The 13,169-nt window shown below is 39.3% G+C and overlaps 1 protein-coding gene across 10 annotated transcripts in view; it reads right to left on the bottom strand.

Annotated features, from left to right (window-relative positions):
• Positions 1-13,169, bottom strand: part of BLTP1 (bridge-like lipid transfer protein family member 1) — an 87,550-nt gene that overhangs the window by 69,474 nt on the left and 4,907 nt on the right. For all 10 annotated transcript variants that reach the window (XM_059843725.1, XM_059843727.1, XM_059843732.1 and 7 more), the window contains 6 exons: positions 9,633-9,762; positions 6,795-6,911; positions 5,309-5,387; positions 4,605-4,669; positions 1,284-1,470; positions 90-171 (listed from right to left, as the gene is read on the bottom strand). In XM_059843725.1, coding sequence (XP_059699708.1) covers positions 90-171; positions 1,284-1,470; positions 4,605-4,669; positions 5,309-5,387; positions 6,795-6,911; positions 9,633-9,729 — 627 coding nt within the window. In that variant the 5' untranslated portion in view covers positions 9,730-9,762. Of the gene's footprint in view, positions 1-89; positions 172-1,283; positions 1,471-4,604; positions 4,670-5,308; positions 5,388-6,794; positions 6,912-9,632; positions 9,763-13,169 lie in introns of those variants that run through there.

The following is a 13,169-nucleotide window of genomic DNA, read 5'->3' as shown; positions in this document are numbered from 1 at the left end:
TAGAATGTGTCAGAAAAATGAATGACAAGTGTAATTTTTTTTAAGGAAATACTGATAAATAGTTTCCTTGTAAGGGTCTTTTCACTCACCGTGCTCACATTGACTTTAATGACTGGAATAAGTGACCTCCATGAAGAAGAGGGGTCTTGAGATTCTGTTTTCACTTTAACACTAAAACAAAAAAAAAAAAAAAAAAAAAAAGAAAAAAGAAAAAAAGGGGGTTATTATTTTGTGTTTTCTGTCGAAGAACCAAGGAAATTTTTCTTCTAGAGGTCATCAGGACACAGATCTTGGGGAACACTGCTTCCCCAGGAGCGTGCCTCCTGCAAAGGACCTGCTAGCAGATGACTTGCCAGGCTTCCCAAGCCTAGGAGAACAGCAGGAAGCACATGGAGCCACACCTTGGTGCTGACACAGGTAGGAAACAAGCACGTCTTGTTTAACTCAGAGCAATAGTTAAATAAATCTTCCTCAGAGGATCTTGGCCTGTTCTAAATACTCTTGTTGAGGCATGGGATTTTTCATTTCCCAAGACACATCCTCCTCAAAGGCAGAAATCCTTCCTGTGCCTGTCAATAAGGGCTTGAGATAAAAACACAACGAGACAGGCTGGAAGGCAGAGCTCCTACTCAAACTCAGGACTGCCACAGCATCCTGCAGCTGCCATTCTGAAATTTAGCAAGTGGCCAGCAGCAGTGGCAGGACTCAAGTCTCATTAGATCATCTCTGCTCCTGACAGTAAATCAGTCTGGTGAGGTCCTGCCCAAAGAGAGGCTGATCATGGAACGTCTGACTGCACTGCACCTAAGCCATGTAAAACTCCTTAGATTTCCACTCCATGTTTTCTGGGGTACCCCAAAAAGAGGAATTAACAGAAAACAGTTTGTGTAGCTGTACAGAAGACCATAGAGATCCTCACATTTTGCCTATTCAATGTCTTAAGCAGCTGTTACTTCTACTGAGCAAAACCATTATTATTCTGCCAGCATAATCCTCTTCAACACATGCTTCCTCTCCACACTGTATTTCAAATAGATTTTTCAGCCTGTCTCTGATCATTAAACAAGAGTGCTTGGTTTGTTGGCTGTGTTTTTTAATTATTACTGGTAGCAAATCTGAGGAAAGGGAAAAGATTCAGACTGTCAGGCTTGTCAGTGCAATTTCTCTCAGCTGTGCTTCCCTCGTTTGGCCTCCAGAGCACACATTCACAAAACATTCCCCAATTAGTTCAGCACTTTGCAGAACAAAGCATCAACAAAACAGCAAAATTAATAATTATTTACCTTTCAAGATTGGTGTGTGTTCTCTGCCTCCCATTCACTTGTGCTCTCTCATCATCTTTCTTTGATGGAATTATTGTGGGATCCAAGCCAAAGAGTTCTTGAAGTTGTCCATAAAGCTCAGAGCGGTTGTACACGTGAAATTCAAAGTCATTCACCATAATATACAGTCGAGTTTCTGCCTTTGGATCTAACCAAATAGTAGGAAAAGAGGCTCTAATTCTATCTCAACATTCCCTTGGAATATTTACAGTTTCTCAAAAATGCACATTTTGCAAAACCAATCCACACAGCACTGAACAGCTGCTGAAGTACATATTAAAAAGCAGTAAAAAACTCCACGAAATAATTACAGCTTTCTAAGCAAATCAGTAAAACTTGGCAAATAAGGCAGCAACATACAAAATATTAAATCTGAAATACATTTCGCCCCTAGGTCACAATCCAAAAATAAATCCAGAAACTGCACAAAACGGTAAATAAAGTTTTTCAGTCTCATGTATGAAAACAAACAAATATCTCTCTTCAACAGAAGCCTCGGCAAAAATTTCTGCCTTTTAGCACAGATATCACTGAGAGCAACTCCATCTCAAAACCCAAATGGTTTTCCAGCCAAGCTCCCTAGTACAGCATGCCTGAAGTGGGAAAAAGCTTTCTTTTACAGAGAAACAGAAAACATGAATATGCAGAACTAACCAGATCATATTCACTTTGCACAATCAGTCAGCATTCTCACAAATTTAAGATTTCAACTGCTCTATCAGCTTGGCTCTCTGATCCTTAAAACCTGTTTTGACATCTGCTGATCATATAGAGAGCTGATTGTGACATACTTTGACATACTTTTGCCTCAGAAAGTGTGACCTAATTATGCAGTTAATGTGAGGGAAAAGCTTGCACCACTTCCCCCTAATTACCCAGTTGAAAGAGTGCCCATTACACATTGACTCAAGAGACCTGAGCTGCTCTAAAAACCTCATCTGGTCTTTCTAAGTCAAACAGACTTCAGGCAGCTGAAGAATCAATGGTTATTACAGCAGTCCCCAAGCTGTAACTCAGGGGGTACAAACTGAAGGCAGCATTTCCCAAAGACATGAGAAATTGAAACTCAGAGCAAACATTTGTGGTCAGGGTCAAAGGAAGAAATTCAGATGCCCAAGATCCAAGGTTTAGAGACATCTGCTTGATTAAAAATGCACCCAATTTGATAAAGAACTCATCTGTCCCTCAAAATCACACATCTCTGCAACACTGTCCCAACAACAACCCACTTCTGCCCCATCACACCCAAAGTACCAGAAACTTCCATATTATTATAAAAATATATACACATAGAAAGTAAGTTTCCAGAAGCCATTGACATCACAGGTTTCTTGAACAGGAGACAGAGAAAAGTTAATGAGCCAGCTTCAGTTCCTTCCTGTTTTAATAAAAGCACCATCAAATCCATTTGTTGCCAACCTTAACTTGCATCAATAAGAGTCAGGCAAAGAATGACATGGACAAAGATTGGGACATACAATTGCTCACCTGGGAGATCTCAGCAGCATCAAGAACACAAATAAATGTAATTTTTCAATTCCTGGATGCAAGCATGAGACTTGATTTACTAAATGAAATCATATGTACTAATTCATTTCTTTAAAGGGGATTTAAAGAGACAAGTATCTCTTTTTCCTAACAACAAAAATAAGGTTTGACCTCCACACATTGATTTGGTTTGCTAAAACACTTTTGGAAAAGAAACAAAAAGGGGCTAGGAAAAAGAGACAAGCAAATCTGAATGTTATGATACTAAATTATTCAAGGAAGCATTTATGTAGGCTATGCACAAGTAACTACCAGATTGTTTCACAATTGATAATGATAATGGGCTGTGGCACCTAAGCCAAGTCATTGGGGTGTGCACTATCCACAACATGATCCTCCAGCTTTTGTTCCTAAACCACTTCCATTTCCCAGTCATATCCAAAACCTCAAGTCCCAGCATGACTTAACACTTAAAGAGCATTTTAGTCACATTACATTTTTTGTCAGACCTGGGCACCTCTAACTTCTGTGGTTACTTGGATTATTTGTCCACTAATCATGTGGCCTTAAATGCCAGCAGGAAACGTAAACGCCTTGGAATACTGCCAAGCAAAAAAGTCACCATAGAGGACGGGCAACCATCTTCACTGCATTAAATTCAATTCATTTTTCATTCTCTGAGCCACTAGAGAAATATGTTTTAACTGGCAGATGAAGACAATCCTATGAAAACCCATTGGACAGTAACCCATGGTTGGCAAAATCTCATCAACTCTAAGACTAGGTTCCACTTCTTGAATGGCTTTTTTACTGTATAGTGAATTTGAATCGAACCCTACCACCTCAGAGGGTGAGCAGTGCCTAAGCAAATAGAAATGAGCAGCTCTTCCAAACTCCTATCACTGCCCAGAGTGGTGTCTCACATTCACCTGACTGATTCTGCATGCAGTACTGCTGCCACTGCTGAGTTGGTACTGACACAGCAACAGCTCCATGAGCTTGCTGACAAGTCTAAGAGGCTTCACACCAGCAGAAGCCACTTCCAAAGGCAAGGTGAGAAAAAAAAACCCCTCCAAAGTTCAATGACCCTCTCAATTAGTGTACTCAGCTGTAGATAGCTGACATTTCCAGACCTCCTTGAATGAGCAATGGAGCTGTGATGGCTCCAAAAGTCAAGAGAAGCAGGACCAAGAGTCTCATCCAACAAGATTCTGATCCTATAAATGATTAAGAACACAGCCCCAGGCTACTTATGCTTTCTCTCTGTGTTTTCTGCAGATAGAATTAATCTCTTGCATCTGTATTAATCATCCATCTTCAGCCAGGGATAAGGAAGAAAAATGAATTTTTTTATACTTCCCCACTTCTGTAACCACAGATTTCATCAAGACACAGGCTTGTCAAACCCTGAAGGACATCCCCTTCCATAACACTTTAGCTAAAATCACTGAAAGCGCAACACTCACTGAAACTCAAACTAAAATCACTTGCAGAACATGAGACATCTCTATTCATCATAGTTATCAACTTCAATACAGAGACAATTATGCTTGGACTCCAGCTAATGAAGGCTACTATTAAGATTAATGGCTTGTGTCAGGAAGGGTTCATGTCCCCGATAATGAATCCTGTATTTATTGCATCTATTCTGCAACCAGTGAACAAATCCATACCTTCTGAGGACCTTCAGGTACATAATAACAAAGCAATTACATGCCTGTGATTGTGCAAAGGAAGTGTGTTTCTGTAGGCTACCTGTAAATTTATACTTTGAAACCTTATTGGGAAACCTACCGTGCTGCTTCTGCTTAGGGTTGTACATCTTCCACCAGCGAAAAATGATAAATCCATCTTGAATTCTAAATCAAATAAATTGGAATTAAACAGAAGTTGGGAGAGCAGCAATCCAACATCCTACAAGCAATTTGTGCAGAAAGCTGCAGCTGAGGCAGTCTACAAGCAACATGAAAGCACAAAGCATTACAGCACATGGTCTATTACACAATTTCTGCTTTAGCTGAAGCTCATATAAAACCCCATATCCATTGCCTCCTCAAGGCTTTCCAATTTTAACAGCAAGAATCAAAACTACTAACTATTTGCTGGCATGCTGTTCACAAAACAAATTATTCTCAATCCCAGTAAGTAAATGCCAGCTACTTGGCCAACGTGAATCTTCTGGATTTAAGAGGAAGAGCACAAAGGAGTCAAAGACATAAATGAAAACACAGCTCTCCTTCACACTCCAAAGTGATTTATTTGACAAATATAAGATGATAGGACAACTACCATCTTATCCAGCACTCACTTCCAAATTATAAGGCAAAAGCAGCAAATGAGCTCCCAAGTATGTAGGAGTGTTAAATACTAGCACCAAAAGAGACAGTCTAACACTTATAAATATGCTGCTCATTTGGAGAGCTACATTTTGATTTGGGCTATCTAGACCTGTATTTAAAAGACTTATTTAGCAGGAGGACTCCCCTGGAAATCCGTACCTGATGGACATGTCCTCTGTGATGAAATAGATTTCACGCACCATGACTTTTCCAGACAGCACAGAAAATGAAAAGGAACCTAATTATAAAAAAAAATTAAAAATGCTTATTACCCTAAAGCTGTTGATTTTGTGAACAGAGAGAATACAGCATTCAATTATCTGAAATGGGTTAACTGGGTATCTTGAGCTCCTTTTCTGAAGGCATGTCAGAGATTCAGAACACAGAAGACAAAGTACACAACTAAGGGATGCTGGGTTTGGCACCACCCAACAATACAACCAAGCCCCTGAGGTACATGAGTCACTCAGAAACATCCAGGTGCCATGCAAATCTCAAAAGAATTAGAAAAGCTGTTTTGAACATTTGGAGTTTCAGGACATTGTGTGCAAGACCATAATTAGAAGAACAAAGATTCCTGAGGGACTGTTTTTAAAAATTTTAAATGGCTTGTAAGGATTTTGGTCCAATTATTATGACAAATTATGTTTGCAGCAAGAAGGATTAATAAGTATGAAAAGACCAGCAGGTAATGCAACAGCCCAGATTTTTCCTAAGGCTGTTTACCTCACTCACAGAAAGTACACCATAACTTAAAAAAAAAAAAAAAAAAAAAAAACCAAAAACATAAACCCAAAATCAACATTAAACAACTGAAACCAAGCTGCAAATCATTGGATTTAATTAATGTTATGTTCTGCTTACTGATGAGGTTCATAAAGAACACCACATATTTGGCCAGCCATATCAGCTGTCCTAAATTAATGGCCATTTCACAGAGAAATTTTAATAAAAGCCTATAGATCAAGTGTAGCAGCCAGTAAGTATTTCATCTATTTTGCTCTTCAAAAAAGCTGGATTTGAACATGGTTTGGAATTCAGTTCTTAGGTTCTTGAGGATATACGGAACTGAATTGCAACGGTGTCTGTGGCAGGCCAAGTGTGAGGGGGATTTTTTGGTTTTAAGTTTTCATTACATTTATGAGGTATAGCTGCAGAAAAAGTCCAGAACTGAAGTCATTGCTATTCTGTGAAGCAGACAGAGGAAGGTAGAGGAGCAAGTGAAAGAAAATTACAAGTGTGATCAGTAAGGTTTTGGGCTACAGCCCTCTGTGACTCAGCACCAGATATTTTTGTAAGTGGGTGAGTGCCCAAGTGATTTGTACTGACCTGTTTTATTGAAAAAAGTTTAAAATATTTTAATAAAAAGTTAATGGATTTTGATGCAAAATGTTCTAGCCAGTATCAATTCTACATATCATAGTCCCAGTATGGATCAACCTGTGATTAGTTGTGCTGACAGCTTATTTAGAAAGCAAGGGCAGTGCTGGAACAGGGACTTAATGCTTGACTCTCTGCTTTGAACCCACTGCATGTTTTCAAATCACTCTAACGAAGGAACACTGAGGTTACTTCAGGTTTTTAGCAAGCTGAGGTATGATAAACAGCAGAGACAAAGAGTGGCATTACATGAATCATAACTTACCAATATGGATGTAGCCATGTTTATATAATCTGTTAAGAACCAACGTTAAAATGAGTCCAATGTTCCGGGAATTATAGTAAGTTAGGTAGATAATCCATCCACAGGACAATATTGTTGCTGTTGAAAGATTACAATGAATTAAAGCATTTTTTAAAGTACACTGACCCAGATAAAAACTTTACCTATTAGGACTACGAGGCTTAGCAGTGTTCTTTCTGCTATCCAAAAAATTTGAAACTGATGGGACACTTCAATGGGTATTTTCAGAGAGACAGTGTGAGAAGGGTATGAGGAGATTGGGGGAAAGGGGGAAATGGGAAGTCCAGAAAATTATGGATTCTTTATATTGGGGAATGCTCTTGCATTTCCCAATATAAAAAACACCTGTCCTCCCAAAGGACCTGCAGAAGGCACCACATTATTTCATTACGTCACTTACCATTCTAGGAAGTTAGATTTTATAGATTGAACTGAAACATACACTGTTCCACATGAACATTTATTTCAGAACACCCTAAAAAACCCCAACACCACCGAAGTCACACTACATACCTTCCATACTCTTCTCCAAATTGTGAACTCTAACTTAAATTTCTAGTCTTTCATGCATTACCACAGGAAACATCATATACAAAACCATTTCCTACGATGCTGCCTCCTGAGAGAGATGCATCAGCCCCTGGGTTAGCAGAAATACCTCTACAGTTCAAGCATGGAATTTGATAGGGAAAAAAGGAAATAGCAATCCAATGAGAAACAGGTTTAAAAAAAAAAATTAGGTCTGCTAATCCCCAAAGTAATTTTTACTTTAGTTGATTAAGAGCTAGTAACCTATTTCTAATTACAAGGGTTCTCTAAGCTTCCAGAAGGACAAATCCAAAAGGAATGGCACTGCCAAGGAATGGACTAGTTCTAATTCACCTTACTGATAATTACCATTCTGTTTCACCCAAAGCAGAATAGGGAAAAAACCTGAACTTTGTAACAGAATTTTTTTATTTATGCTAAAAATGGAAATTTTTTATGGAAAATCTAAAGTGCAGAAACACATAGGAGCCTTAATTTTGAAGAAAGCTCAGATAATTACTGGGAAAAAAAATAGTTGCAAAACCTATCTGTTCTTCCACTGTTTCTTTATTTTTTTCAGTGGGATACTCCACTGCTTCATAACAACACTTTGTTGAAAGAGAAGGTGAAAATGACTCCCATGACTTTTGTCATTTCCTTACTAGAAAATGGATCCAGTGTGACCAAAATTCAAGCAGCTCATACCCTAGGGCAATAAGCTGCTTGACAAGTTAAACAAACCAAATCTGTGTGGGTGATGACACAGGAAGGAACAGGAAGGGTGGAAGCTACATCCCAGGAAAGAAACTCCAGCTGGCATTGAGGGCAGGCACACTCCAAGGACAGTGCTCACTTCCCCCACTTTCAGGTGAGTAAGCTCCTCCCTGCTGGTCCTCCGTGGGGAGGGAGAAAGGTGGGATGACTCACAGTCTGAGGGTCCATGGAGTTTAATTTGAGGTTAAAGTTCAACTAGGCACTGCTAGATGGCTGCAGTCAAGAAGGTGCCCTCTCAAGGTGAAACAATACTGACAAAAATTGGGAAGCCAGTGCACCTTCCAGTCCTGATGAATTGCCTTCAGCACTAGACTCACGTCTGCCACCAACTGTAGCCTTTTCCTTCACCAAATCCCATAAACTTCATTAATTTCATTATTATATTTTTATATCTGATTTTTAAAGCCTCTTCACTGAAATCAAGTTTTGGAAATTGCATTTCAGAAGTTTTACTGCATGTGATTTTTAAAAATGATTCCAGAAGTGAGCAATGGCTCTTTGAGGAGCACATTCATTTCTGAAATTCATCACCTTTTCCTGAGACCAGCAGTTAGCTGCTCCAGCATTCAGGAGAGGAAAACACTGATATCTTTTTATGCTCCCTTATAACAGGATGCCATAGGTCAGCAGATAAAAGCAAAGGAGGAAAGGCTGGTTCAAACTGGGTCAGTTAATAAACATCATTCCAATATGTTTCTATCCAAACCTCATAACAGGAAGCAAGTCAAAGCTTTTGAAGACAAAATTTTCAGATCTATTTGCAGCTGTTCCACATTTTACCATGAGCTACTACCAGTAACTTCCTTATTTTCATCTTGACTACACTGAGAACTCTATGTTGAATACAAACTTTCTATTTCAACACACTAAAAGTGAAACAGATAACAAACAGTAAGCACCCTCAAATAATTAACCTATGTCCTTTCTATTTCATTTGGCCTACTGAAAAATAATTCCAGTATGTCAATAGCCAATAGGCTTTAACTTGTCAGAAGTGAAAGTGAAAAAATAAAATTGTTGATCCTGTGTTGCCCGTCGCTCCAAGTCCAAGAGTCAAGGCTGGAAAGCAGGCATTTTCTACCTTTGGAAAAGTCTGAATTCATTGCATGCTTTCAGTATTGTTACATGGTACTGAGTACAACTTCGTATTTATTTTGCAGTCCTTGAGCCACTTGATTATAGATGAATAAAAATGCCTATACCAATATAAGCAATGGCACTAAAAAAAATAAAAATCAGCATACCTAAATCAGGAATGTTTACAAATCCAGCTCATAAATGATAGAATGACAGCTTGGCTTAAAGGCTCATTGTGGCACACAATTTAGTCATGAAGCTGTGTCATTAAACACAATAGTCCTTGGATCACTTTCCAAACTACACCAGATTAAACGGCAGGTAGGCACATACTACAAGTTATTGTAGCTGACTGTCATGCTAATCCTTTGTTATGGTATCATAGAATAAATTTAACCAAAACAGAAGAGTTAACCTTACCTACTAGCAGCCAAACCACGTTGGAGTCATGTTCTGTCAGGAAATCTTCCAGCTGCGTGATACTTGGGACAAAACTATCATTTTTTCTTTGATCCATTGCTACACTGTTTTTGCACCAGCACCTATAGAACTGAAAGAAAAAGAAAACCATTCCAAAACTGAAATGAGTAACAAGCACAGTACAGTTTGGGAAAAATGGACTATGTACCATCTTAAATCCTCTCCAGCAGTCTGTTTCACACAAATACACATGTACTTGTTTTATTCCTTCAATAACAACTTCGTGATTCTCAGCTACCTCCTCTTCTACTCCAGAGCTCCAGAAACACTTTCACTCATCTCTGCTGGAACAGTTTCCTGGCACAAGACTGCCCCACACAAACTACATATCAACAAAATACCAAAATATGCCCTCCAAATTTAGCACCCTGGATGCCCTGTACAGCATACAAAAGCAAAAAAATGTCTAAAACTGTTGTGCCACAGCAGTAAGTCAAAAGGCAACTGAACTTAGAAGTAAAAATGAGGCGGTATTAAGCTTGCAAAAATGTAACATGCAAAAATGCAACATGAGACTAAAACCCTCCCCAGCAGAATGAAAGGCCAAAGGAGAAACTTTTAGGAGTTAGAGAAAATTCCCAAAACCCCCTGATCTGCTGTGTCCATTAATTCTGCTTAAGGATGGATTTGCACTGTTCTGTAAAAGCTGACTACCTGGTTGATCTGTCATAGAGAACAGAAAACCAGTCCTTCTGATCACACTTCTTCAAATCACCCATAAATCACCTTGCAAGTGGGTTTATAGTAATTAAATCTGATTAGCAGGGAGTTGCTCAACTCAGCAACATCTGTAATTACACAGCAGTATCTCTGTTGCATTGGCTTCATTTGAAGTCTTCTCCCTTGGACGTTATCTGTCAAATCTTCTTACAAAAAAAAAGAAGCATTAATTCTGCTTCTTTTTTTATTTTCTAACACCTTCGAGCTCCTGGCAGCCTGTCTTCCTGACAGTATTCACCCCTCAAAAAACATGAGTAGACTTTATTCCCTTTTGTTATGAAGCTTCTGTTGGTTTCTCCATCAAGGGCTCTAGAACATAAAACTAATACTGATGAGTCCTTAATTTTTCAGTATAATAGCTTTGAATAATTAGTATTTGCAAATGTGAGCAGCAAATGTAGCAATTCATCTGTTTTCTCTACTGTCATTATTTTAACTGGAAGAAGTTGGGGGAAAACCGCCTTCAATGCACTTGTTTCTCTTGTTGTACCTTGAACCAACAGCTTGTGTTTAGAACAACAATAGGAGTACAGTCCCAAGAATAAGGGTTAATAATTTGTTCATTACCCCTTCTGCAAGAAGGAATAGAATGGGGAGGAAATAACGTGAAAGCAGCAAACAGGAAAAAAAGAAACAACAAAGAAACACAAGGAACCAATACCAGTTTCCAGCAGGGATGATAAAAAAGCTACCAACTTACTCCCCTACAAGGGGGAGGAATAAGAGGAATAAACACCACACACATGCACACAGACTACGATAGGAGCCATTGTTTCAGAAGGGACTTCAGAACAGCAAATTAAATCACATAATGGCACTGTGATTTGCTTTAAGACATCCACAGTACCTGGATAAAAAAGCCACATGTCAGTTGTATGATGGAGCAGATGATGCCTCTGCAGGCAGCCTCCGAGAGCCTTTAACCCCTGAAGCACAGGGTAAAGAGAGAAAGCCAAATCAGCACTTCCAGCATAAAAGGATGGAAGGACTTGACCTTTCTCTTTCTCACCAAAGGACAGCAGTGTCACTCTGTTGTGACCAAGCCCACCATGGAAATGCTGTCAGTAGGTGAGGACTGTCTATCTGTTGCCTCAACCATCAATATTTAACCTCATCAAGGATGCAAACCATGGCTTTTTCCTAAGAAATTATCACCCAAAATTACATTATACTGAAACATGACTAAAAATCATTAAATACGACAGTGGCAATACAACCTGGAGACTGAAAGTATTGAATCTTGATACTTAGCTACTTAAATAAAGACAGTGTTCTTTCCTTTTTTTTTTATTACTATCCATAATCATAAACTGGACATACTTCCAATTTTTTTCTGTGATACATTTCCGACCTGCATGCATATAAATTCAGGAATCCCCCATCACTCATCATGTGTCAATACAACATATTTGAGCTTTAAAGATGATCCCAGAACACCCTAACCCACTGGTTATTTTTTTTCCTCTAGTTAGGGGAGTCTTTGCCCTTGATCAAGCTCCTTGAGGGAGGATGCTGGCAATAAAAGTGTAGCCACCCAAAACCAGCCAGTAGCAACACCCACACTGGATGTGAGCTTTCAACACACCTCTCAGAGCAATCAGATGTTTAATCCACTTAGATTATTAATTATTGCAATAAAAAGGGGATACAAGCACAGACTTAAGGAGTACACAGTGTTCATAATGTCCCTGTGCATTTATAAGGCCCAGAGGATGAAGGGGCAGGATCTGCACCATCAGGATAGCTTAGAGGAAGAATGAAGTCTTTTCAGAACAGATATTTGCTACTTTCAGTTACCAGCATGTCTTTCTGTCCACAGCCCCTATACACTGTAACCAGTGGTTTAAATCCTGGGCCTTGCTGTCTTCCCCTTCCATGCCCTATGCACTGTAACCACAGCTATGAGTCCTGCAGGCCTCTCGCTGCCCACATCCTGCTGCACTTGCTCCTGTGTGCAAACTCAGCTCTGCCATCAGAGCAAACTGCTGCACTCTCCAGGAACGGGGATCCATAGGCTGCTGAGCCTGGAATGTTCTTTCATGCTGCCTACTGTGTTCTCTGAAGTAAACCCTACATGGAACTACTCTTGGAATGACAAGACCCGAGGGTGTGAAGCTGACTCTTGCCAAGCATGCAAATACACAAAAGAAAATGAAACAAAGAGGAACAGAAACCAGAAGTTGACATTTGTATCTCTGCATTTATTTATCACCTTTTCTCAAGGTCTGTGCCGTTCTGTGATGAACAGCTCAGTCAGCATGCTGAAATATAGTCCAAGACCATGATAAGTGTTTGGATTTATTTGCCTTCCCCCTTGCCTTATTTTTTAAACACATTTTTACTATTCATTATGTCACTTGTGGCTCTCATTTACCACATACCACGTTAATAAATACAAAATGTATTAGCTTTCTCCTGGGAAGTAGACAGGAGAAAAGAAATATTCTGTGGCACTGAGGTGACAGAACACTGATACTCATATTTCATCTTCACAGCAGTCCTTTAGGGCGTCATGTAGTTGTCTTTCTCTAAATGAATATCTGAAGCAAGGAGAGATAAAGGCCAAATCCCTCATTTATGATGCCCAAACTGAAATACTAGGGGCCTGCTTTTCAGGTTAGGCATGTTTGGAGCACTTAGCAGGCTCAAGACAGGCACTGGACTGCCTTAAAGATATGAGGACTTGATTTTACTATGAAGTTGCATCTCATGGTCAGCCAGGCTGTCTTTATAGCAAAAACATACAGTTAACAGACT

This window comes from Haemorhous mexicanus, chromosome 4, assembly GCF_027477595.1.
Source record: "Haemorhous mexicanus isolate bHaeMex1 chromosome 4, bHaeMex1.pri, whole genome shotgun sequence".
NCBI classification, from domain to species: domain Eukaryota; kingdom Metazoa; phylum Chordata; class Aves; order Passeriformes; family Fringillidae; genus Haemorhous; species Haemorhous mexicanus.
The sequence above is the reverse complement of the archived record's forward strand: the minus strand, read 5'-3'. Positions and strand labels throughout refer to the sequence as shown.